Source organism: Ruditapes philippinarum, unplaced genomic scaffold (genome assembly GCF_026571515.1).
Source record: "Ruditapes philippinarum isolate M1 unplaced genomic scaffold, ASM2657151v2 ctg5464_1_1_1_1, whole genome shotgun sequence".
NCBI classification, from domain to species: Eukaryota; Metazoa; Mollusca; class Bivalvia; order Venerida; family Veneridae; genus Ruditapes; species Ruditapes philippinarum.
In genome coordinates this window covers 29,601-56,744 of record NW_026864238.1, presented here as the reverse complement: position 1 = coordinate 56,744, position 27,144 = coordinate 29,601, and the positions used below count along the sequence as shown (strand labels likewise).

The 27,144-nt window shown below is 33.3% G+C and overlaps 1 protein-coding gene across 1 annotated transcript; it reads right to left on the bottom strand.

Moving 5' to 3' along the window:
* Positions 1-10: 10 nt before the first annotated feature.
* LOC132724945 (uncharacterized) lies at positions 11-26,463 on the bottom strand. The gene is made up of 10 exons (XM_060709929.1): positions 26,160-26,463; positions 24,534-24,686; positions 22,205-22,275; positions 18,179-18,487; positions 15,327-15,389; positions 12,017-12,217; positions 11,615-11,650; positions 11,270-11,332; positions 9,855-9,905; positions 11-9,396 (listed from the first exon to the last, which is right to left on the bottom strand). The coding sequence occupies exons 1-10, from the start codon at positions 26,320-26,322 to the stop codon at positions 9,217-9,219; spliced, it is 1,290 nt and encodes a 429-aa protein (XP_060565912.1). The 5' UTR covers positions 26,323-26,463; the 3' UTR covers positions 11-9,216.
* Positions 26,464-27,144: the final 681 nt, after the last annotated feature.

Here is a 27,144-nt window from a genome sequence, read left to right as displayed (position 1 = left end):
AAAACAAGAGGATGGTGCTGATATATTTATTCTAGCCTCTTTCATATGTATACAAGTATCTAATCATAAAAACAATCTAATTAAAGACATATATATGACCCTTCTCATACGAGACTTTACTAGTTAACAAACTAATTACAGTGCATATAAAACATCATAAAAATAGTCGGAAACTAACCATGAAATACTAGGTTTCTTAAGTACAAGGGTGTATTCCTGTGTATTCTTGGATTATTGATAACTGCAAAATGTGTGTGTGAGTAGGTGTGTGTGTGTGTGTGTGTGTGTCTTCTAAAATCGCACCATATGAGCAAAATGTTTTCAGCAAATCACAAAAGTAATAACACAAAATTAGAACAAGTTCCCCTAAAAAATAAGAGTCACATGTGTTACTAAACTAACATAACTATCTTAATTCAAAATTGAGCCAACATATAGCAAGACCTCACTCAACTTTTGTATTTCTGATATCAACACATCATAATAAAGACAAGTCCTAAAAAACATTTTTCCTTTACAAAAACCAAAAAAAAAAAAAATCATATATGACCTTGGTGGTAAAGGTTACTCAAAGGTCAAGGTCACGTTAGAATGAATCATCAGCTTTGTCATAGGTGCTCTTTTGCCCAATAATGAATCAAATCTATAGATAAATAACCAATATATGACAATCAAGAAAGTTTCAATGAAGGCTCCTTGACTGTCAATGTCAATTAAAGGTAAAATTCATATAAGAATACATCAACATTTCAGTTATGTCATGTTTTTTGTCCAAGTATTAAATCAAATCCATTAATAAATAAAGTAATGAAAGTTTTAGCAACTTCAAAAAATTGACCTTATGGTCACAGTCAATTAAAGGTCAAAGTCATATCAGAATAATACAACATTTGGGTCTTGTCATGTTTCCTTTTATTTGGTGTGTGGGGTGGGGGGTAGGGGGTTCAATTATGAATAATGTCAATAAAAAGGGCAAGCCTTAGAAATATCTTTGTTAACTCTTCCACCACCAATGCCAGTTTGGGTAGGGAAGATAGTTGATAAAATATTTTGTTTTTTTATCAAAATTATGTGGAGTTAACACAAATTGTGACTGTTTAGCATGTGTTTAAAAATAAAAACCAAATTTTTAGTTTATTCAACATACATGTACATTCATTATGGTATATTTACTATTAAAAAAGATAAGACAAATATAAAGATGTAATTTTTTACTGACACTCTCTGCTTCCAAGTTTTATGTTTAAAAAAGGGAGGGCAAACAAATTATATTTTATTTTAGGCCTAAATAACAATTCAAGCAAATTCTGATAATTTGGCCTTTATGGACAAGGTAAATTAAGGGTCAAGGTCATATCAAAATAATTCAACATGTTGGTTCTGTAATGTGTTCTATTGTCTTAAGGACAAATTGAAGTTAGTGAATGTCAATCAATCTTATCTACTTATAGCTCATGTCCAAAGGATTTTTGTCCAATTATGAAGACAGTTCATTCATATATAACAAAGTTATAGCTAAAGTAAAAATCAAATATATGAAAGCATTTGACCTTCAAGGTCAGGTAATCTATAATAAGTCAACATAAAGTTCAGTCTGGTCTACATGAAGTAGTTCTTGTATTTAAATTTAAAGACTATCCATTACAGAATAGAAAAATAATTGCCAACATTATAATTTTTCTAGATGGTAAAGAAAACCCAACTAGTGATAGTTGAAATCTGTCTTAAAAAAAGTTCAGGGTCTGGGTGTTTTGCATGACTGTCATCTCATTATTGTGCTAAATATTTTCAAAACCCCTTGATAATTGTAATTGATGGGTGAGGTCAACTTCAGTCTACTCAACATGAAGGTCTTGTTCAAAGGATAGTTGTTTCAAGTATTAAGGTGATCCATTGAGAAAGCAAAAATATGACAAACGTTTAAGTCTTAAATGATAATAATAGCAATGACAAAATGACTGTAGCAATAACTCTTTTTTTCTTCAAAAGAGTAAAGGTAAAAATAATGACAAAAAAGTGAAAAATAAGTGAAAAATTAAAAAAAAACAAGAATGTATTTGTTAAACACAAATGCTCCCAGCTCAGATTCTTGTCAGTAACAATATTTCAAAAAAACATTTAACCATTCATTCAGTGAAGGAAGGAAAATAGTGAAAAATAAGAGCTGTCACAGGAGACAGCGAAGCTCGACTAATAAAAAACTGGACGCAGTAAGGAAGAAAAACCTATGAAAGAAAAATCAATTATGTATAATTATGTATTAATTTATAGTTAAAATACGAAACATTTGTTAACATAAATTCCATGTTCAAGGGGAAATAATTCTAGAAATAGTCATGCTAGAGTTACAAACCTTGTCACACAACATGTGTGTAATGATAAGAAATATATATTTGAAGTTTGAAGTAGATACCTTAAAAAGTAAAGAAGTTTTAATATTTCCTATAGAAAATTTTAAGTTCAAAGAAGGATAAATTTGAAAACGTTGTTTCAAGAGTTATAAACGTTGTCACATAAGATGTAATTGATGATAAGGAATAAGTATTTGAAGTTTGAGGAAGATACCTTTAAAACTAAAGCAGTTATAGTAAAAAATAACATTTTTCAAGTAAAGAAAATCTAGTTTATGGGGAGATAAATTGCAATATTAGAATTAGAGTTTTGTACCTTGTCACATAACATGTGGTCATGATAAGGAGCATATATTTGAAGTATGAAGTTGATCCCTTAAGAAATAAAGAAGTAACAGTTAAAAATAGTATTTTTTAAGGAAAATTTTCAGGTCATAGGGAGATAAATCTGAAAATATTTGTGCTAGAGTTATGAACCTTATCACATATTGATGGTAAGGAACATATATTTGATGCATGAAGTGGATCCCTTAAGAAATAAAGAAGAAACAGTAAAAAATAGTATTTTTTAAGGAAAATTCTAAGTTCAAGGGGAGATAAATAAAAAAATATTGGTGCTAGAGTTATGAACCTTGTCACATAAGATGTAGTTTATGGTAATAAACATATATTTGAAACCTGAAGTGGATCACTTTTTAAACTAGAAATGTGTCATCATGCCATGGATTCCCCCGCATGCAGCCAAAATTTCAAATGTTATAATATTTAGTTCCAAATTTGTTTGCACAAATTATTTTTTTCATTTTAAGTTCAAAGCCCTTAAAACTTTTCAATGTTAACACAAACCATTTTTATACAATGTTCAAGGCACTGAAATTATTCAGTCTTGACCTTTGAGCATATTACATATTTGTAGCCAAAATAATGGCTATATACATTTCCACAAAAGTATGAGTGCTGAAACTGAAAGTTCAAAATTTTTCCAACATTCAGGAAAGATACGTTTGTCCAAAATCATTGAACCACGACCAAATTCAAACTTAAACTGCTTCTTCCTATGATGTATCTATATCATTTTCAAAGTGAAAGGGACGTAACTCTGCCAAAAAATCATCGAACCATGACCAAATTCCAACTTGACCTGCGCATTCCTTTGACATATCAATATGTCAATTTTGAGTTGAATATGTAACAATGTTGGGTTGATAATGAACAGAAACTGTAAATTTCATATCATTTTCAAAGTGAAAGGGGCATAACTCTGCCAAAAATCATTAAACCATGACCAAATTCGAACTTGGCCTGAGCATTCGAAAAACATATCCATATGTCAAATTTGAGTTGAATGTGTAATTATACTGTTTGGGAGATAATGAACGGAAACTGAAAATTTCATATTATTTTCAAAGTAAAAGGGGCATAACTCTGCCAAAAATCATCGAACCATGACCAAATTTGAACTTGACCTGCAAATTCCTTTGACGTATCCATATGTCAAGTTTGAGTTGAATGTGTTGTACCATTGGGGAGTTAATGAACGGAAACTGAAAATTTCATATTATTTTCAAAGTAAAAGGGGCATAACTCTGCCAAAAATCATCAAACCATTACCAATTTCGAACTTGACCTGTATTTTCTCATGATATATCCATATGTCAAGTTTGAGTTGAATTAAGGAAACCGTTGGGGAGATAATAAACAGAAACTGAAAATTTCATATTATTTTCAAAGTAAAAGGGGCATAACTCTGCCAAAAATCATCAAACCATGACCAATTTCGAACACGATCTGTATTTTCTCATGACATATCTATATGTCAAATTTGAGTTCAATATATGCAACGGTTATTAAGATAATGAACAGAAACTGATGATGACGGAAGGACGGAATAGGGTAACACTATGATGCCCCTGCCATTATATGGCGGGGGCAAAATAAATAAGTAACAGTAAAATAATTTTTTTTAAGGAAAATTCTAAGTTCAAGGGGAGATAAATCTAATATATTGGTGCTAGAGTTATGAAGCATGTCACATAAGATGTAGTTGGTGATAAGGAACATATATTTGAAGTTTAAAGTTGATACCTTAAGAAAAGAAAATGTTATAGTGAAAAATATTTTACTTCACTAAAACTTTAATCTGAAAGCCGGGGAAAGTAGGACAGCTCTCCATATACTTCGTATCGTTGAGCTTAAAATCATGACAGTCATTATAGCGTTTTGTAATTGTAAAAAATTTAAGTTGGCAAGTCATTGCTATGACTTGTGTGATGAAGTTGAAAAATATTCAACTTTATCATATCTACGTATAAACATGTCAAATGACCTTGACCCAATGACCCTTTCTTTGATCAAAAAGAAGAATATCATGTAAGTTATCTTCCTTGCAAATATAAAATACATCTGTCAATAAATAAAGGCTGTATGGACAGAAGTGTAAAAATCTTTATTTAGCACTTGTGACCTTGACCAAACTAACCCCTAACTCCATCTGAAGGAAGAATACTATGCAAGTTATCTTCCTACCAAAGATGAAATAAATCTATCAATAAATAAAGGCTATAATTATGGGCAAAAGTGAAAAAATCTATTTTTAGCACTGGAGACCTTGACCCCTACCTCAATCTGAAAAAAGAGTGCCATGCACTTTATCTTCCAACCAAATATGAAAGGCATCTGTCAATATATAAAGCCTGTATGAGCAAAAGTGTAAAAATCTATTTTAAGCAATGGTGACCTCGACCAAACTCCATTCGGAGAATTTTGTTTTTATATTCCTACCAAACATAAGAGAAATCTGTCAATAGAAAAAGGTAAATATGCCTGTAAAAGTAAAAAAATCTTGCTTTGACATTGGTGACATTGACCCAAATGACCCCTACCTAAATCCAAAGGAAGAGGACCTCCCTTAGCAGTTTGTATTAAACATGAATGACATCAACTTAAAAAATAAAGGCTGTATAAGCAAAAATGTTTAAATTTGTTTTTCACAAAAGTGACCTTGAACCTAGGGACCCCTTACTCCATTAAAAAATAGAGGTCCATTTAAAGTATGCACCTACCAAATACGAAAGATATCATTAAAAAAAATGAAGTTATTAGGAGAAATTAAGATAAATCTTACTTGCCGAATAGGTTAACCTTACAAGGCCCTATTTTCAACTGATAAAAAGGAAGATAACTGGGAAAAATGGATGGTATTTATATAACTTGGCAATATTATGTACTTTGTATTGATAAGTCAGTGTGGTAATTATGAAGCTATTAGTATAGATAGAACTTAAGATATTTCCAACTTCCCGTTTTACGTTAACAAATTATTCATTTTCTAAGTGCTGAAAAGGGCAATAACTTGGTAAAAATGGAAGCCAAAGTTATGTAACTTGCCCAGATCATGTTCATTGTGTTGGTAAGTAAGTGTGTGAAGTATGAACTTGCTATTTTAGGTAAACCTCATACGGACAGTTCAATTACTATATGCCCGGGGGGGGGGGATAAAAATGGAGTGATTATTTAATTAAATGTCATTTAAACTACACTGCTTCTTGAACACAACACAAAATAAAACGGAGCTCCCATAAGGCAGGCAATATACACCAGATGACAAAGTCACAAAATAATTATTATCATGTACAAAAATGTGCAAAAAAATAAACATTGCTATTATCATGTACAAAAAAATAAACATTGCAAACTTATCATTTTAAATAATTCTGAATAAGACTATTTTAAGGTCTAATTTCTTTCTAGGTAACAATTTCAGATGACCTAAAAATTCAATAAAAGGCCTTTCTAGATTATAAACTTGTTTGAATAATAAGCCATCATTTTATCAAAGTCAAAATTTACTTGAAATTGAGTTTGCCTGAAATAAGACTTTAATATTTTTATAACACAACAACTGCTTTTTTATGATGAATTCTTGATAAGGAACAAAACAAAATGAAACATACATTTATTCATACACAACTGAATTTAAAACTATATAAATGTCAATTAAAACATTAAATACTTTCAATTTGAAGGCTGAATTAATCTTCAACTCTCCCAAGGTTACTGATAGCAGCAAAATGATAAATCTGTTTGACATTATGTTTCTTGCTATATACACATTGACTAAATAGCTATAATTATAACTGGATTTACCTCAAGGTCGTAAAACACAACTGTTTCCAGCCCACTTATGAGGAAAAAATAAACAATATCATTAACACTTCACATCAGATAAATAAGTTTAAACTTGGTAAAAATTTCAGGGTTTTCTTAACAATAAGGGGCTTTTGAAATGTTAATTCCAAAATACTCTTCAAAAACCTCATAAAAACTTCTATAAATGGTTAAATCTAATGCATCACAAAGGGATGTTTATTTCATACCCTCTCAAACTAACACAGTAACTACTTAATACATACTATCTATGAAACAAGAATTTGTAACAGAGTTACCCCTGCCTCAGGGAAGTTTTATATGAAGCATAAAATTGTGCTATTTCAAAAGATTGAGGTATGAATCTCAGGACTTTAAGTCCAAAATTATTATCAATGCTAGGTCGACAAATGCAACAATAAATTTATTTAGACAGAGGGCTATCTAGGTGTAACCAGAATATAACTTTTTTAAATTCTTAAGCTAAAAGGAGATAACTCTTTGAAACAAGAGCCATGTTAACATGGCAATCCCCCATCAAATGTGTTTGCTCATTGGAAGAATGTATATGTAGTTGAGCAGAATAATTAAATTTTAAGAGGTCTTTTGGTAATGAAAGTGATTACAGATTTGAAACCTATGTGAATACGGACGCCTGAAAATAACAAAGGGCAATAACTGAAAAAATAGTGCAGGGTAGGTTATCATGTATATGTGCTGCACAGCTCCTCAATGGGATCTATCCACTTATGAAGTTTCAAGTTGATACCTCAAATACGTTTTGAGATATGCTCGGGACAAAAATGTCGGACAGATGGAGACTATTTCTATATCCCCCCCTTTCGGTGGGGGATTATAAAGCTGCTAGACTTAAAGTCAAGCACGAGTATTGAATCTCTCACATAATTTGAGTGATGATCAAAATACACAATTGAAGTTTGAATTAGATACATTAAGACATAAAGAAGTTATACCAAACAAACAAAAATAAAAAACTTTCATGAAAATTCAATGTTGCGTGACAAATATGAACAGAAAGATTTAAATTCTTTGAAAGCTACCCAGCTGAATCCAATTATTTCAGTAAAGCAATTGCTTTTTCTTAAAGCAAGCATAAACAGATTAAAAAAATTTATAATGAGAAAATTAGAAATACAAATTTTTTCCTTTCCTTTTTTTAAAGTCTTTCTAGTCTGTCCAAGTATTAATCTAAATCATTTCCACAAACAAGATTGCATTTGTAAAAAATGCTATGCCACCACATTAATACAACACTAAATAGGAACAGATTTTTTGTTTCTATACAATTGAAGATTGTCATAATGCATAGATCCCTGACCTATCTAATTCTTATTATCAGATTAGTGGTTAAATCTATTGTTATAAAAAAAAAGATCAGAGAAGGAAAATATCAATGCTGTGGAGTCTAGTGAATTTGGTGGTGAAGGTCATATTTCACACAGTCTAAATTTCAAATTTCATGACTACATCAAAGGACAACACAGTAAGACACTATGTCAAAATCTAGGTCAGCTGATAAAGTTCACTTTACATCTTAATCTGTGCACATGGTTCAAATTTCACAGCTGTACATCAAAGGTCAAGAAAGTAGGTCACATCATCAAAATCTAGGTCACCTGATATCAAAGTTCAATTTTACAACTAAAACTGTGCACATGGTCAAAATTTCATTGACAAGAAAGTAGGTCACTGTCCCCTTGGGCAAGGCAAAATTTTGACCCAAGGGTTTAATTCAAAACAATCTTGATACAGGTCCACCAAACAACATTTCATGTCAAATATCTAAGCTGTAGCTTTCTCCATTTCAGAAAACATTTGTTATAGTTTCTGTTTTACTATGTGTACATAATGAGAATCAATGCCCCTGGGCAGGGCCAATTTTGACACGAGGGGAAAATTTTAACAACTTTGGTAGAGTACCTATAGATGATATCATATAACAAATATTAAAGCTCCAAGCCTTGTGACAATAAGATTTTTTGATTTTTTTAACTATATTTACATATTGAAAATCAATAACCCCCGGGGCGGGGCCAATTTTGACCCCAGGGCTATAATTTGAAAAATATTGGTAGAGGTTCTCTACGCAATGTTTCATGCAAAATATCTAACCTTTAGCATTTGTCAAATGCTAGAAGAATCTTTTTTAAAAGTTTTTACTAGAAACATATAAGGAAAACCTATGACCCCGGGTGGGGCTGATTTTGACACTAGAGGCATAATTTGTATAACTTTGGTAGCGTACTTATAGATAATTACATATACCAAATCTCTTAGCATTGTACCTTCAGACAAGAAGGTATTTCAAGTTTATACTATATGTACATATAGTGAAAATCAATGACCCCTGGGACAGGGCCGATTTTGACCCCAGGGCTATAATTTGAACAATCATGGTAGATGTCTACCAGACAATGCCTTATGCAAAATATCTAACCTCTAGGCCTTTTGGGTCTTCACACGATTTTTTTAATTTATTCTTATCATTCCTTTTGGTTGCCATGGCAACCAGATTTCTGCATGGAATGAACAATTTTGGAAGCCATTCACCCAAGGATCAATCCTGCCAAGTTTGGTTGAAATTGGACAAGTGGTTTTCTGCAAGATTTTTTAAGTTCACTATAATTTATAATCTATAGAACACACACACAGGTGAATCGCTATATGCCATCGCATCGCAGATGCTGTGGTGGCATAGTTAATTGTGTATATTTCCGATTCCTTGGATGGTGGCCCTACAGTATGGGCATGAAGAATTTCCTGATTGCTGTGTTACTGCACATACTGTGCATACAGTATGTCCACACGGAATAAAGAAAGATTCCTTGTTTCTCTCGTAACAGATTGTACATCTGTTGTTGTCAATATTGAAGGACACCTAAAAATAAATTTTATTAAAATTAAGTAATTCAATGTATATATTATACAATGACTATATTCATGTTGTTTTCAGAAAGTCAAAAATACATTTTACAAATTGTGATCAGGAATAGTTTTTTTCCATTTTGAACTGCACAGTAATAATTATTTAATATTTATAAAACTTATTATCAAGCAAAAAGATATCACAATGTGAGAAAAGTAATATAAATATATGTGAGCCATGATGTTGACCCTTTGTCATTCCTCTGACTATCGAGGTCAAATTACTATTAGCATATACCATTCCAACAGAAAGACAGTATACATAAATTAACAAAATTTCAAAACTTTCTTGTTGGTAAACTATGAAACATGTTTTCTTGAATGCATTTTAAGTCTACTCTTAGAAAAAGCTTTTGAAATGCCTGTCCTGTTTTATCTAGACATATTTTATCAAAAGATTCTGCTACTTACCGTTGGTGTACCTGCACTTACATATGTATTACCACTTGTCACTGACACACTCTAAAACAATAAATACAATATTGAAGCAAATGCTCAACATGTAATGAACAAGAAAGGTTTTTGTCACAAAACATATCTCAAAACTATGTATGGTCACTCATGTCAAGTTTTATTGAAATCCCACCAGTAGCTTGACCTGTGAAAGCAGGACAAGATTTTTCTATTTATTGCGCTGACAGCCATTTCGTGCAGCAAAGTGAAACATGCCGGTATTGTGCACAACTAGGGATGGTACTGATCACTCCTGTAAAGTTTGGTTGAAATCCCACCAGTAGTTTGACCTGTGAAGGGCGGACAAGCTTAATGACGACAGACCGACAACTGGACAGATGGACAAACAGACAGACGGCAAAGGCAAAAACAATATGTCTCCAAAAATTTTGGCTTTGACATACAATCTGCAATAAAATATTATGCCAGAATACCTCTTTAATACCCGATTGCCTTATTTAAATATCACTACTAAAATTTCATTTATTCTAGTTTAGAAGTGTATGAGCAAATGTAAAATGTAATCATGACTAACCTCCATGCCAAATATGAAGACTGTGGGTCATAGGAACCTTAAGTTATTTGGCGGACAAGCTTTTAGAAGTCAAGGCCCCTGTGACCTTGACCTTTAACCTGGTGACCTCAAAATCAATAGGGGTCATCTACTAATTATGACTAACCTCCATGCCATGCCAAATATGAAGACTGTGGGTCAAAGGAATCTTAAGTTATTGGGCGGACAAGCTTTTTGAAGTCAAGGCCCCTGTGACCTTGACCTTTGACCTCAAAATCAATAGGGATCATCTACTAATCATGACTAACCTCCATGCCAAATATGAAGACTGTGGGTCAAAAGAATCTTTAGTTATTGGGTGGACAAGAAAAAACCGACGGATTGCCGGACAGCCGGACGCCAGACGGCCAATCTGATTCCAGTATACCCCCCTTACAACTTTGTTGTGCGGGGGTATAACAAGATTTTACTATTTATAGCTCTGGCCTCCATTTCGTCAAGCTGAGCAATTCATGCCTGCATTATGCACAACTAGGAATGGTACTGATCAATCCTGTGATAAGTTTCATTGAAATGCTCCTAGCAGTTTTTGAGATGAAGCGCAGACAAGATTACTGTACTGATGGACCGTGCAATTACTGTATGATGCCCTTCTGGGGCCTTAAAAAAAAAAGGTTAAACTTATGAAATGGCAAAGGATCGAAACCAGCTAATCTGATGCTCTCCCTTTTGGGCTAGGATTTAGATGGACATTAACATTGTGATTTATTATTATGAGATAATCTCACTGCATCAATATGAAAGGCATGACCGAATGTTGTTCATTATCAGAAGTTTGATTTGTAAGTTGTCAAATTACCTGGAGCAGAGGTGTTGTCTGTTCAGTGTTTCGATTACTTATCATATCCAATCCACTATTATTCTGCAACAACATATGAAAAAGACAACTTTGAAGCTAGATCCAAGATTGCAATCTTTCAACAACAGTCATTCAACAGAAGCATATTCAAAAGTAATTTATATAATTTGTGGACTTGTTTCACAATCAAGCTAAAATAAGTATGTTAAACTTAACTAACTGTAAAATTACTAAACTTATAATTGTTCTCATCTATTTGTATTAGCAATTAATCATCAATTACCATAGAAGTTTTATTAGCAGTTACAGACAAGAAAGTTTCAGCAACAAAAAAATTCAACATACTTGCACAGTCTGTTGTCGCTTAACTGTATGTTCTTGCTGAAATAAACATAAAATCTCATTATTTATAAATAAGTGGTTTTCAATGACACACGTTAGATCTTATATTGTATCTAAAATATCATTTTAAAGCTTTGAACTAGTAATAATGTCCTAAAATCAATTTGTTCTGTTGAGTGTTATTAATATTTGGATTTGGTCTTGGACCAGACATGACATATACTCTCAAATAGACAATGTTGACCTTGAATGAGCAAGTGTGATCTTGACCTTGGAGGTAGGGGTCTGGTTGTTGCGCTTGACACATCATCTTATTATAACAAACATTTGTGCCAAGTTATTTCAAATTCCTTGATAATTGACAAAGTTATGGACTGGACACGAAAATGTGATGGACGGACGCACTGTGAGATGGGAAGAAGGACGTCTGGCTGAAATGGAATAAGTGTTTCTGCTACTCTGCGTTTCTTGTGTTTTTGACGCAATAATTTCATGAATGACGTATTGGAAAAGGCAATGCACGTTTTCTATGACGCAGTCATAATCTGCCTTATATGTAATTAGATGGATTTTCATTAAGTTATTTCTCCTATTATTAGCGCCATCCTGTTAAAATCGGCAATTATTGTTTGAGTATCAAAATGGCCATCCGAAATTTATTAATTTCCTGTAACTGCAGGTATGTATAATTTGCTAACCTATTCTGTGTCGTTATCGGCACGCTCATTTAACCATTCTACAATCAGTCACAGTATCCAGGATTTAGACATGCATGGTCAGGGTGAATATCGAGCGATTTGTGCATGCAGACGCTTTTCTCACAAAAGATAGGGGCTTTAGTCAGTGACATAGATAACAATGTTATCTACATCTCTGCTTTAGTGGTAAAAAATATCAAACTTTCTGCATAAAGAGATGTATGACAGGTTAAATGTTTTAATGCAAATAAGACTTGGTTCTACCTTAAAAGATTTTTTGTTTGCATCCGCAAAAAATGAAAAATTGAAGTAAACATGTTTACTTTTGTAGTTTTTACTTTTTTTAAAATTTGACCCTTAATAATTTCAAATGACCCCCATATTTGTATATAGTCACAAATGCATGACCCCAAAAAATTCAAGTCTGGCAGAAACATTGTAAGGGGCCATTTCTTTTGTTATTTTCTATTGTTTAATAGAGGGCCAATGGTTCAGAAATATTCTATTGTTATGGAATGAACTCTTATTGTTCTCTTTTGTTCTGTTTACAGTTATATGGCCCCTTATCCCTATTCGGTAGTGCGAACAGACAGACAGACGGAGCCTATTTCTATATCCCCCTTTTTTTCTTCGAAAAGGTGGGGGACAATTATATTTGTTAACATAAATTCCAAGTTCAAGGGGGAAATATTCTGGAAAAGTCATGCTAGAGTTATGAACTTTGTCATACAGCATTTTGGTAATGATACAAAATATTAATTTGAAGTTTGATGTAGTCAAATAGAAAAAACTAAAATGAAATCATTATAAATAGAACTAGAACTATCACTAAATGTGATTAATACCCCCTGCAAGTCTGCTTCGGAAATGAGGATGTTACTAGTTACAGAATACCTTGTAAAAGAATTGAAATAGAGTTATGGTTGTGTGCAATTAAATATAGTCGAGGTTCTTGTTGCATTTCCTTTCAATGTGGTTGGCCATTGATAAAGTTTTATTGGTTTATTCTGTAATAAGTCCAGAAAGACAGGAAAAGGAACAAAGGGCAATAACTCTACTCTAACTCTACTAAATACTGAAGATTGAGTTATGGTTATTGTACACTGCACTTCCTCTCATTGTGCTTTACCATTGTATGAAGTTGTATTGAATTCCAACTACTAGTTTCAAGTTATGCACTGGACAAAATAAAGTAACAAAGGCAATAACTGTAATTTGTCCAAATAGAGTTATTGTTCTTGTGCACTGCACTTCATCTCACTGCCCTTGACATTGTATAAAGTTTCATTGAATTCCAACCATTAATTTTCAAGTTATGCACTGGACAATAAAAATTTACAAAGGGCAAAAACTTTTAAATTAGTCAAAAAAGAGTTATGATTTCTGTACACTGTGCTTCCTCTCAATATACTTGACCATTATATGAAATAGTTTTGAATTCCAACTAGTAGTTTTCAAGTTATGCTCTGGACAAGAAAAAAGCAATGGAAAAGTAACAAAGGGCAATAACTATAATTACTCTGGACAGAGTTATAGTTCTTGTGCTTGATCATTGTATGAAGTTGTTTTGAATTAAAAAAGTAGTTGCTTTCAAGTTATGCTCCAGACAAATAGTAACAAAGGACAGTAACTCTCGTATTAGTCACAATGGTTATGGTTCTTGTGCACTGCACTTCCACTTATTGTTTTTTTTTGTTTTTTTGTTTTTTGTTTTGGGTTTAACGTCACATCGACACAGTATAGGTCATATGGCGACGTTCCAGCTTTACTGGTGGAGGAAGACCTCAGGTGCCCTTCCGTGCATTATTTCAGGCACGAACGGGTACCTGAGTAGAACCACCGACGTTCCGTAAGCTAGCTGGATAGCTTCCTCACATGAAAGGATCCAAAGTCCCTGTCGGGATTCAAACCCACAGCGGTGAGGGGCAAGTGGTTTGAAGTCAACGACCTTAACCACTCGGCCACGGACGCCCCCTCCACTTATTGTACTTGACCATTGTATGAAGTTGTTTTAAATTCCAACCAGTATGTTTTAAGTTATGCTCCAGACAAGGAAAAGTATTAAAGGGCAATAACTCTGTAATTTGTCAAAATGGAGTTATAATTCTTGTGCACTGCATTTCCTTTTAATTTGCTTGACAATTGCATGAAGGTGTATTGAATTCCAACAGGTAGTTTTCAAGTTATGCTCCAGACCAAGAAAAGTAACAAAGGGCAATAACTCTGTCATTAGTCAAGATGGAGTTATGGTTCTCATGCACTGCACTTCCTCTTATTGTGCTTGACCATTGTACGAAGTTATAATAAATTCAAACCATTAGTCTTGAAGTTATGCTCCAGACAAAAAAGCAATGGAAAAGTAACAAAGGGCAATAACTCTATAATTAGTCAAGATGGAGTTATGGTTCTTGTGCACTGCACTTCCCCTTATTGTGCTTGACAATTGTATGAAGTTGTATTAAATTCCAACCATTAGTCTTCAAGTTATGCTCCGGACAAGGAAAATGCAACGGACCGCTGGACCGACCGACCACCGGGTAACTCCTATATACCACCCCCCCCCCCCAAACTTCGTTTTTGGAGGTATAAAAAAATAAAGAAGTTATTATATTTCTTTAAGAAAATTCTAATTTCAAAGAGATATAAATCTGAAAATTTTGCTTCCACAGACTTATGAACATTGTCACATAAGATATAATGGTTGATGATAAGGAAAATGTATTTGATGTTTGAAGTAGAAACCTTTAAAACTAAAGAAGTTAGAGTAAAAAATAAAATTTTTAACGTGAAAAAATTTATATTCATGGGCAGATTGTTCTTGCAATATTAATGCTAGAGTTATGAACCTTGTCACATAAGATGTGGATTATGAACAGAAACATATATTTGAAATATGAAGTGGATTCCTTAAGAAATATGTTTTTGTGTTTGTCCATACCAAACTTGTTTATTATGCTTTATAGTTGAAATGATTTCTTAATGCATCTGTAAAAATTAACAAATCTTAAGTACCTTACCCTGCTAAAACTGATTTCAGGCAGGTCAAAGTCACTGTCACTATCATCGTCTATGGTAATTGCCTGAAACAGAATCAATTTTTGTTCAAGGATTTGCAGTTAAATTCTTTTAATATGGACAGCTAACAATTGAAATACTGAAACTTTCCATTTCTTTTTCAAAATGACTTTAAATTACACATCTTGATAAATTTAAAGCAAATCCATTGAAGATTATAAGCGTCAGAAACACTGAGTTAGCAAAATGTTGCATATATTTTTTTATAATTAAGTCCCAAGACTGTTAAAATATAAAAAAATCCAGACAGCAAATTCTATTAGTTTCATCATTAATACATCTTCATCAGAAATGAAAATCAACAACATACAAAAACGGTTCTGTCAACATTACATTTAAATACATAAATATATCAAAATTATACAATAGGTTTTAGAATAATATTTCTTTTTCAAAATAAAAAGTTGTAATTAAACCAAAAATATTTACATGTTTGATTATTAGGAAATGGTAGACTGTGAATATTAAGACTGTGGGTCAAAGGAATCTTAAGTTGTTGGGCGGACAAGCTTTTTTCAGTCAAGACACCTGTGACCTTGACCTTTGACTCAGTGACCGCAAAATCAATAGGGGTCATCTCCTATTAACATCCATGCCAAACATGAAGACTGTGGGTCAAAGAAATGTCTGAAGTTATTGGGGGGGGGGGGGGGGGGGGGGGGGAAAGGCTTTTTTTTAATTAATGAACTTTTGACCTTTGACCCAGAGACCTTAAAATCAATAGGGGTCATCTACTAATCTAGACAAACATCCATGCCAAATATGAAGACTATGGGTCAAAGGATGCAGACAAGCTTTTTTCAGTCAAGGCATCTGTGACCTTGACCTTTGACCCAGTGACCTCAAAATCAATAGGGGTCATCTATTGATTATGATTGTCCTACATACCAATATGAAAAGTTTGGGTCAAAGGAATCTCAAGTTATTAGGCAGACAAGGAAAAACTGACGGACGCCCAACAAGCTGATTCAGTTATTGCCCCCTTACAACTTTGTTTTGCTGGGGTATAAAAATATTCCTTGATGTGAAAATTATCTTAAAATATATGGGACAGACATATTTAAGTAACTAGAAAATAAGGGTTTAAAAAGGTTTATTTAAAGGCAAAAAAAAGTTATCAATTTTAAAAACTTAAGAAAAAACAAGAGGGCCATGATGGCCCTAATGTCGCTCACCTGTATATAGGCCCCCGGAGCGGGGCCAGTTTAAACCCCAGGGCTTTTATTTGAACAAACTTGGTAGACACCCATTAGAAGATGCTTCATGCTAAACATCTTAGGTCTAGTTTGTTGGGTTTTTTAAAAGAAGATTTTTTCAAGTTTTTTTCTTAACACATATAGTTAAAAACAATGACACACCTGGGGCCAGTTTTGACCTCGAGGCTTTTATTTGAACAATCTTTGTAGACATTTACTAGGCAATGTTTCATGTTTAATATCTGAACTCTAGCTATTCAGGTTTTTTCAAAGAAAAGCTATACACATAATAATAATTATAAGAAAAATCAATGACCCCAGGGACGGGCCAATTTTGACCCCAGGGCTTTTATTTAAACAAACATTGTAGACACTCACTTGAAGATGCTTCGTGCTAAAATAATATCTAAACTCTAGCTATTTGAGTTTTTTCAAAGAAGATTTTGTAAGTTTTTGTCATACACATATAAGGAAAATGAATGACCTCCGGGGCGGGGCAATTTTGACCCCAGGGCTCTTATTTGAACGAACTTGGTAGACATCCATCAGAACATGTCTTAGCTCTAGCTCTTTGCATTCTTTAAAAGAAACTTTAAAAAGTTTTTACTATATGCATATAGGGAAAATCAATGACTCCCTGGGGCGGGGCAAATTTTGACCCCAGGGCTTTTATTTGAACAAACTTGGTAGACACCCATTAGAAGATGTTTCACGCTAAATATCTTAGCTCCAGCTCTTTGGGTTCTTTAAAAGAAGATTTTTTAAGTTTTTACTATATGCTTTTACGGAAAATCAATGACCCCCTGGGGCGGGGCAAATTTTAACCCCAGGGCTTTTATTTGAAAAAACTTGGTAGACACTCACTAGAAAATGTTTCATGCCAAATACCTAAGCTCTAGCTCTTTGGGTTTTTTAGAAGAAGATATTTAAAGTTTTTTCTTTTGGTTGCCATGGCAACCAGAGTTCTGCAATGAATGGATTTCATTGAACAACTTTGTTAAGGCTTCACACAAGGAACATCCCTGTAAAGTTTCATTATGATCTGCCTTATGGTTTCAGAGGAGATGTCATTTTAAAAGTGTGAACGGACAACGGACGAAGAGTGATCTTAATAGCTCACCCTGAGCATATGCTCAGGTGAGCTAATAAAACAATTAAAAATAATTCAACAAAAATTAACATTAATATAAATGGTATCACAGATAGAAAAGAAAAAATAAAATACATGTATATTTAGTCCTATTCAGTGAATAATTGGATTCAAAATTAAAAGGTCACCATTTGGCAACATAAAATATAAAGGGTTATTGTGTTTTCTAGTATGAAGGCTATTGAGAAATAAAAAGTTATGACCTATATAAAGTTTTCGGAAAGCAACAGCAACAATATCAGGACTGTAGCAATAGCTCTCCTTTTTTTCTTCAAAAAGGTCAAACTTATCAATTAACAGTGCCTTTTGACTGAATATATCATTCAATAATGTCAAGCATTTCATATGAACAGAAAAAGGGAGAACAAAACATTGATAAATAATAAATTGTTTCCAGTATTCTTTCAAAAAGAAATTGATGAATAATGATGAATAATTAAATTCATACCTTTTGTTTAGACAACAAATTTACACGGCTGTGGTCTGTAATTTTTGCTTTTTCAGTTATAATTGTCCCCTTATTGTCTCCAATAGTAAAATCAAATAAGGCGATTTTTCCTAGGGGACTTTTCCCATTAGGGAAAAAAAGATCCTTCATCTTTTCCATTATTTGGTCGTATATGCAAGGACTATGACTTGTAACTTCAATTGAATGTATACCTCCTCCTTTGTGAGTTCTTACATTTACATAACGTTTCAGTTTAGCACTATAATTGAACCATCCAATGCTGAACTTAAGATTTGCTGGAGATGGTCTCTGAAATAAAAAAAAAAAGGAATTGTTATAGAAATTGATTTGTTGATATCTTATCCTACTCCACATTCAATACTTTTTAAACTTTCTAAATAACACCATGTAAATGGTGTGATACTTTATTCTTGATAACTTGAAATAGTACATGATTTTTACAACCTATAAAGCTTCTAAAGAGGGTTTCTAATTATGTCAATCAAAATTATTATAACGCATATATATTTATAATCAAACTCAAAAACAAGATACATGACAATGCCATAAAACCAGGTCAACAAACATCTGGATCCATTAATACTGAACTTTTTCTTACCATCAAAATGCTTTATCAGCACTGTTTTTTTTCCCCCTGCATTGGGAATGGTGTCAGTACTGAACAGATTTGGAAAAATGCATAAGCTTGACTCAAATTGGGAATTTTACATATAAGATGCCAAATATTCATACCGGCTAAACCGGTAGGGGACTAATAAGCTCAGTAATTATTGGCCAATTGTAATTTCTTGATGACCAGTTTGAGGGAGAACTTCATCTGCGGAGTATCTGGAAACAATAATTTGGAAAACAGTTGATATTTTTTAAAATAGATGTTTAATTATTCCCTCAAAATGTTTTCAATTACATGTACAGATATAAATGTAAGGCTTAAATTCTCAGAATATCAGTAAGTTTTCTATGATTTAGGGGAATATCATTACTTAGCTATAAAGTTAGCCATTAAACACAGAGCTGTGAGCATAACAATAATTAATATACTGGGCATAACAAACATTCTTTAATACACTGATTACAAATTTGTAATTTTGGTATGCTATGCATTTTGTAGGTTGGAAGAAAATTTTCTTCCACCTGTTCTGAGATACAGACCAGACATGCAAACTGACAGATGGACAGACCAACAAGTACATTACAATCAGGGCCAAAACACCATTTTTGGGGAAAGGGGCCTCAGCCTTTTTCTTTGGGAAAATATGCGTGATTTTGGCATACTTTCCATGGCAAAAGGGGTCTCAAATTTAACACAAACTTTTAAATAGAAAAGCAAAAAGCACTAATAAGGCAATAAAAAACCTTAATTCAACACCATCATTTAATTTTGTTCTAAATTTTATGGGAAATTTCAAAAGATTAGGGAATTTTGAGGACCATACTGGGGAAAAAAAGAGAGAGTAGTTTTGTTGAGGAAGCCCGCCCTTAGTATAATATTCAGCCTCTACAAAGAAGGGTGTTTTGGCTCCGACAATATATGCCAAATTCTTTCGGGCTTTAAAAAATCAAGGCCATATTGGAATTACTCATAAAGTATAATGATGTTTTGGTGTGTCCAAGAATGAGCAGTCATCAATGAGCATTAAATTTAAAAACGTCAATTGTCCTCTAAAGCCCTAAACCTTTAATGTGTATTAAGAATAATTAGACATGTAAGAATCCATTTTAAAAGTTATACAAAACATGATTTTGTAACATCATTTTTAATAACAGTGACCTTGACGCTAAGGAGCAAAAATACCACTCCAAGCAATCTTGCTCTATAAAATGTGAGGGCTGTAATAGTTTACCGGTACACCGATATATTGCGGTGCAGGATAAATATATATTGTACCGCGGTTCACATTTACTTGTACCGGTTTTATTTAGTAATAACAGTGTTCCATAATTTCCTCTATAAATGAAAGAAAGTCTTCCATATTTTCCTTGATAAATAAATGTTATGAAAATGTCCTACGCACAAAAGAAAATAACAAACCGAAAGTAGGAAGCTTGTAAAAAAAACGGTGTTAGGGTAAAAAAATTACACGGTGCGCGGGTACACAAATGCTTGAATAATCTCAGACGGTAATAATTACGATCTGATAAAAAATTCAATTACAAGGAAAAGAGAGACCCATGAAATTATTAAATACTAGATGCTGACAAAGTAGACATGTTAATTTTTCTAAAGAAAAACATAGATTAATTGTCCCGGTCACTCAATCCCTGTGATTTAATCCGAGTCTGAAACTGTGTTAAGAAAATCATTAGGATATAGTTTAGATTGTTAGTCACTTAATGAAAAGTGTTTAAAGTTTTATTTTGCTGTTAAGTTACTCATAGTTGATGCTTCAATAGTTGAAACAGTTTAAATGTTTGTTAAAGGAAAGTATCCACTAATTCTGTTTTGCGATAGATATAGATATATAATATTATAATATTTGTTGAAATAATATATAAGTCTCTTTTTCTGAATTTTATTTCCCAGTACCTAAGATAAATAACAATATGTATCACAATATATTGCCTTACAGATGTAGCGTATTGCAATATATTGCAATAAGCTTTTTACCGTATTGTTACAGCCCTATAAAATATACAATGTTCGATCTTAATATCTTATTCCAAGCTCCTTTAGTTATTGATTAGAAACCATTTTCATATTTATACAAGAATTTTTAACAGAGTTACCAACGTCCCCCGCCTCAAGGAAGATTTTTAAGATTAGCTTTAAATTGTGCTTATAATTTTAAAAGATTGCGGTATGGATCAAAGGACTTTTAGTCCAAAATTATGATCAATGCTAGATCTGCAAATGCAACAATAAATTTATAAAAGAAATTCAATGAATGTTAAGCTTTGACCTCCAAGTGTGACCTAGACCTTTGAGGTAGGTGACAGATTGTTGCACATGACACATTATCTCATTATTGTGAACAATTGTGACAAGTATTTACAAAATCCCTTCAAAGATAAAAAAGTTATGGACCGGACACAACATATACCCTCAAATAGACAATGTTGATCTTGAATGAGCAAGCGAGACCTTGACCCTGGAGGTAGGGGTCTGGTTGTTGCGCATGACACATTGTCTTATTATAACAAACATTTGTGCCAATTAAGCGAGACCTTGACCCTGGAGGTAGGGGTCTGGTTGTTGCGCATGACACATTGTCTTATTATAACAAACATTTGTGCCAATTAAGCGAGACCTTGACCCTGGAGGTAGGGGTCTGGTTGTTGCGCATGACACATTGTCTTATTATAACAAACATTTGTGCCAATTAAGCGAGACCTTGACCCTGGAGGTAGGGGTCTGGTTGTTGCGCATGACACATTGTCTTATTATAACAAACATTTGTGCCAATTAAGCGAGACCTTGACCCTGGAGGTAGGGGTCTGGTTGTTGCGCATGACACATTGTCTTATTATAACAAACATTTGTGCCAATTAAGCGAGACCTTGACCCTGGAGGTAGGGGTCTGGTTGTTGCGCATGACACATTGTCTTATTATAACAAACATTTGTGCCAATTAAGCGAGACCTTGACCCTGGAGGTAGGGGTCTGGTTGTTGCGCATGACACATTGTCTTATTATAACAAACATTTGTGCCAATTAAGCGAGACCTTGACCCTGGAGGTAGGGGTCTGGTTGTTGCGCATGACACATTGTCTTATTATAACAAACATTTGTGCCAATTAAGCGAGACCTTGACCCTGGAGGTAGGGCGTAAGCGAGACCTTGACCCTGGAGGTAGGGGTCTGGTTGTTGCGCATGACACATTGTCTTATTATAACAAACATTTGTGCCAACTGATTTCATATTCCTTTAATAAATGACAAAGTTAATATGGACCGGACACGAAAGTGTGACGAACGGAGCCTATTTCTATATCCCCCTTTTTTCTTTAGAAAGGCAGGGACAATTATGAGCAACACACTTTACAAAAATAAAGATGGTAAACTTACCTTCTGACTGTCAATTTTTCTTTTTTTTAAGGAGTGCATAATAGCTTTCAAGCGGTCTTCTGAATTTTGCCCTATAAGTAACAAATGTACATCCAAATTATGACATGTATAAACAGTGCAAAGTAGGGATAGCAATTTTCCCCTAAGTTTTCCATTCCAATGTTGGGGTGAAAAATTTTCATTAACTATCCTATCATCAGTATTCATAATAGAACCAGTATACCTGATACAGTTACTTAGACAGTAGTCTAAAATCAGCGACTTTTTCCTTAAATTGTGTGTGGGTTCGGTACGGCGAAAAAGAGGAAAAAATATATCCAAATCTACACGAAATGTCTAAATGAACCTTTTCAGATGTTTCACAAAGAATTTACCATGAGGGTATTTTTTGTCTGATACACTTAAACCGGATGTTTAGCTCGATCATATCAGATTTGTTTGCAATGTACAACTTGTTCAGAATAATATGTTCCCTGAAAAATGTCTGTCATTTAATTTGGTAACCTTATGACTGCAAGACAAATCTAATTTCATTCAGCTTTGAAAAATCATTGTACACGGATTTTAAATAATCAAAAATACTGTCGCAAAATTCCAATTAGTCGGGTTTTATCTCATTGAAAGATTCTGGTTGAATATAAATTTTGCCGTTTCGGACATTAACTGGACAATACATCAATACATTATATCAACGCAAAGACAAATTGTGACTTTAATCACTTATGTAAGAAAAAAATTCGGAAAAAAAAACCCAAATTGTAAGCTTAATTAATGTAGATTGTGAATTTTGGCAGAATTGTAAACGGGTCCGAATGACCCACTCTGAAAATTGTGAAAGACTGTTTGTTATTGTGAATGGGTCCGTTATTCGGTACCACTTTAGATGGAACCTAGAACTGTGTCCAAAGGACACGGATGACCCCACTGACAAAATATATATGGTAGATAGTGAAAAAATCAACAAAGGGCCATAATTCTGTTAAATTTGGTGGCAGCAAAAATTCCTTCCTTTACTACCATCTACACATTAAGGTTGTTCATCCCTGGATTGGTTAAGGCAAAATCTGCCATCCAGTTTAAGAGGAGTTCACAACATTTCTATATGGTATATAGTGAAAAAATCAACAAAGGGCCATAATTCTGTTAAATTTGGTGACAGCTAAAATTCCTTTTACTACCATCTACACATTAAGGTCGTTCATCCCTGGAAGTTAAAGCAAAATCTGCCATCTGGTTTAAGAGGAGTTGCGTTCACAAGATTTCGTGATGTACAAACAGACGTACGGACGGACGAACATACCAACTTTTGATGTTCATGACAGGAGGCAAATCAGCTCATAAACACCACCTGGACCAATGTCCATAAGCAAAATATTTAGCTCATAAAAACAAAAAAAATAGCTCTTAATTTGAATTTTATGAGTTTTTGTTCTTTATTTAACTACGGAATGAAGCTCATAATAATCAAATGTTTGCTCGTATGCTCGGACAGATGTACGGACGGACAGACAAGTGCAACTCTATATGCTCCCCACTTTGTGGGGGCATAAAAATCATTTTAAATTGGGTTTTTCAGTGTCTGCGTTCATCTAAACGTTTAAGTACGGTGTTTTGCGTCAGTTACTATTGAGAAGTTAAAGAGTATTTTAAATAGACCTATTTTGTAAATTTCAGGTTTCTTAAAGATGAAAATAAATGTGCAGTGCTCTTGCGATAAATAGAAACAATAATGCTTAGGTTTGTGATTTCATTGTGAATACCTCAGATTTCTATGTGCGCTTTACGCTGAAGATAAGAGATTTAATCCTATTTGTACATAGGCTAATAATTTAATTACTCTTAAATCAGTGCAACAATTTTGTTATTCAATTCAATAAACATATGTGTTCATATGCTTACCAATATATCTGATATCAGGTTCTTCACACATTATGTGATGATATCAGACTACCCAACCCCCACCACCCCTTACCAGTTCATTCTTGAAGATAAGACATTTCCTTCCAATTTTTTTACTTATGAACAGATTGATATTGATATGTAACAGTCTGGCAGGGGCTTGAACCCTGAAACTCGGAGTATGATTCTGCGGCTATTCCCACTGAGCCATTCAGCTGCTTACACTTTATCTCACAGTTCTAAACCATAGAATACTTTCTACTTTATATGCAAATTAGTCTTTCAAATTTCTCAGGGTTACTGAACAAAGGGAATTTAACTCTGGTCTATATGTCAGCCACAGGGTTAAAAAAATGTGCAGCCTGACAAGGACTCAAACCAAAGACCCTCAGAATAAACTGTAAACCGTAATTGCACAAATAAAACATACCTGAAGAAGAGGGCAAGGTCAGTTCTTGATTTTCTGCCAGAACAAACAATGATGCCATATCTGCCACTCCTCCCAGTGCATCATCATCATCAATTTCACAACTATCATCTAGAACTATTTTGACCTGTCCTTCAATCTCAAGCTTTGATTTTGCTGGAAAATATCATCTATATTTAATAACCACAATACTGCAATTTAAAATACAATATTCGACTATAATACCGGTAACCTATTTCATGTTAACTACAAAATTAAGTCTACAAAAATTATGTGATCCCAGGACAGAGCTATTTTGACCCAAGTACAGTACCTCAATGCAACCCTCAAAGTCAATAAATTATGATATCATTATTATTATTATTATAACACTTAACGAAACTTATAAGTACTCCGACCAATCTTTTATTAGATTGTGTTAGAATTACTAAAACTAGTCTAAGTCGATACTGTATAAACTTTAATAATAGTATCATCATTTTATAATAGTAAATGCATTTTACAATAACAGAAAATCAGTAACTGAGAACACCATTGTAAAAAAAATCAAATACCTTCAAGTTTAGTATATATTTTGAAAACCGGAGTTTTCCTGCAAGTTTGAAATCGGAGTACTTATAAGTTTCGTTAAGTGTATATATATGAGCTGGAAATAATACATAAAAAATCCCACAAACAAGAGCTATCACGCAAAAGTGACAAATGCCCCTGAAAAGGTTTCTAAAGCATTGCAGAAAGGTATTATGAAGAGAAAAGAGAATAAAAGAAACTAAATGCTTAATATTGTTCTTTAGTGAAATGAAGTGCTATTTATAAAAAAAAATCACAAGCAAAACCCCAGGTGCACAACTTCACATGTTGATCAACATTTCTATAAAGTTTCAGTGCCCTTTATAATAAGGTCAAATACTTTTTGAGCTATGTGTGACACAAGTTGAAAATTGCAAGTATTCACTTGAATCAAAGTCAATAACTCTGACAATTAAAACAGAATACATCTGCAAGCGAAACAACAGGTGCACAACTTCACATGCAGATCATCATTCATGTATAATGTTTCATGACCCTAGGTCAAATTCTTACAAGCTACCTGCAAGACAAGTTGAATATTATAAATATTTACTAAGTCAAGGGCAATATCTCTGACAAAATAAAAATTTACAAGCCAAACTTCAGGTGCACAACTTCACATGCTGAGCAACATTCCTGTAAAGTTTCATGACTCTAGATCAAATACTTTTTGAGCTACATGCAACACAAGTAGAAAATTGCAAATCTTTATTAAGTCAAGGGCAATAACTCTACAAATACTAAGTTATTCCACATGGAAATACCCAGGTGCACAACAACATATGCTGAGCAACATACATGTAGTTTCATGACTCTACTAGGTCATCAATTTTTGAGCTACGTCACACAAAATGAGAACGAACAGACAAACAGACAAGGGTTAATCTAAATGCTCCCTCCCCCCCATAGTGGGGGCACAAAATGATAATTGATGTTAACTAACTAAAGTTAGTACTCCATGTATTTATTAAAGAAAATAAGTCACTCATCTGAAAGTATGGAAAAATAATGATCACTAGTCACTTGACAGTCAAAATTGAAGACTAAGCTTGTACTTACCTTTTTCTACCAGATCTTCAAATGTGTTAGCAAATATAACTTTGCCAACACCTTTGTCACTTGTCCACACTTTAAATCTCTTACCCTGCAGATGAAAAAAAAAATTAAACCTACAAATTATCATTGATTTCATTTTCCCCATGGAATGGCCGGTACAAATCATTAGACTAAGCTTTTATAAAAAATAAGACTTTTTTTCTGATAACCATATTTAAATCTTATAGTAACATGCTTCCTAAAGTTTCAAAAAGTCTAGGTTTTCAAATTCCTGTTCAGGCAAAAAACATTTTAGTGTCCTTTTTAAAGTAGTAAATGTTAATATTTTAAAAATTTTATAAAAAAATCTAAATAATGACATTGGAAGGCACAAAGTAAGAAATTCTTCACAATTAAGTCAGACAGACAGAAAACTTTATTTTCACTCAAGATTTAACAAATAGAACTTTTTTTTTTTACTTTGAAGATGTTTTTTCATTTAAATAGAGAGATATAAAGAATCACCAAAGAAAGACAAACACCACAAAATTGGTGACCAGTGCCTTTTTTTACTTCTATAGCAGGAACTGTTATAGGGCTGTTCCCCCAACCCCTCCCCAAAATCATGCAGTTTTCTTCAAACATTAAAATTACATGAAGTTTTTTTCACCCTTTTGCACATATACTGTGTAAGTTTTCCCCAAAGTTAAGGACAGGGTTGCTTCCCTTACCTGTGAAAAAAGCCCTAGTGTCATTATTGCGTCAATAAAAAGGGGACTCTAAATTTATGCTCATAAGATTGAAAAATTGTTGGGGGGGGGGGGGGTAAAGGTGGCACAAAAAATAATGATAAAATGATTTGGGAGGTAATTTTGCTATTGTTTAAAAAATGAATTCCTAAAATTAAAATTACTTGGTTGAGCAATTATGGAAATTTCTTGAAAGTCTGTGGTTTGTGTCTGGGCCATGACAAGAAGCCTTTGTTATTATAATTAATCCACATGTGCCA

What these genes read in the sequence shown, in the direction of transcription:
- LOC132724945 (XM_060709929.1), bottom strand. Translation starts at nt 26,322, where the DNA reads ATGATTTGTACCGGCCATTCCATGGGGAAAATGAAATCAATGATAATT. An exon ending in GACCTTGCCCTCTTCTTCAG is followed by an intron (nt 22,276 to 24,533) that starts GTATGTTTTATT and finishes TGTTACTTATAG; the next exon opens with GGCAAAATTCAGAAGACCGC. An exon ending in TAAGTGCAGGTACACCAACG is followed by an intron (nt 9,397 to 9,854) that starts GTAAGTAGCAGA and finishes ATTTATTTTTAG; the next exon opens with GTGTCCTTCAATATTGACAA.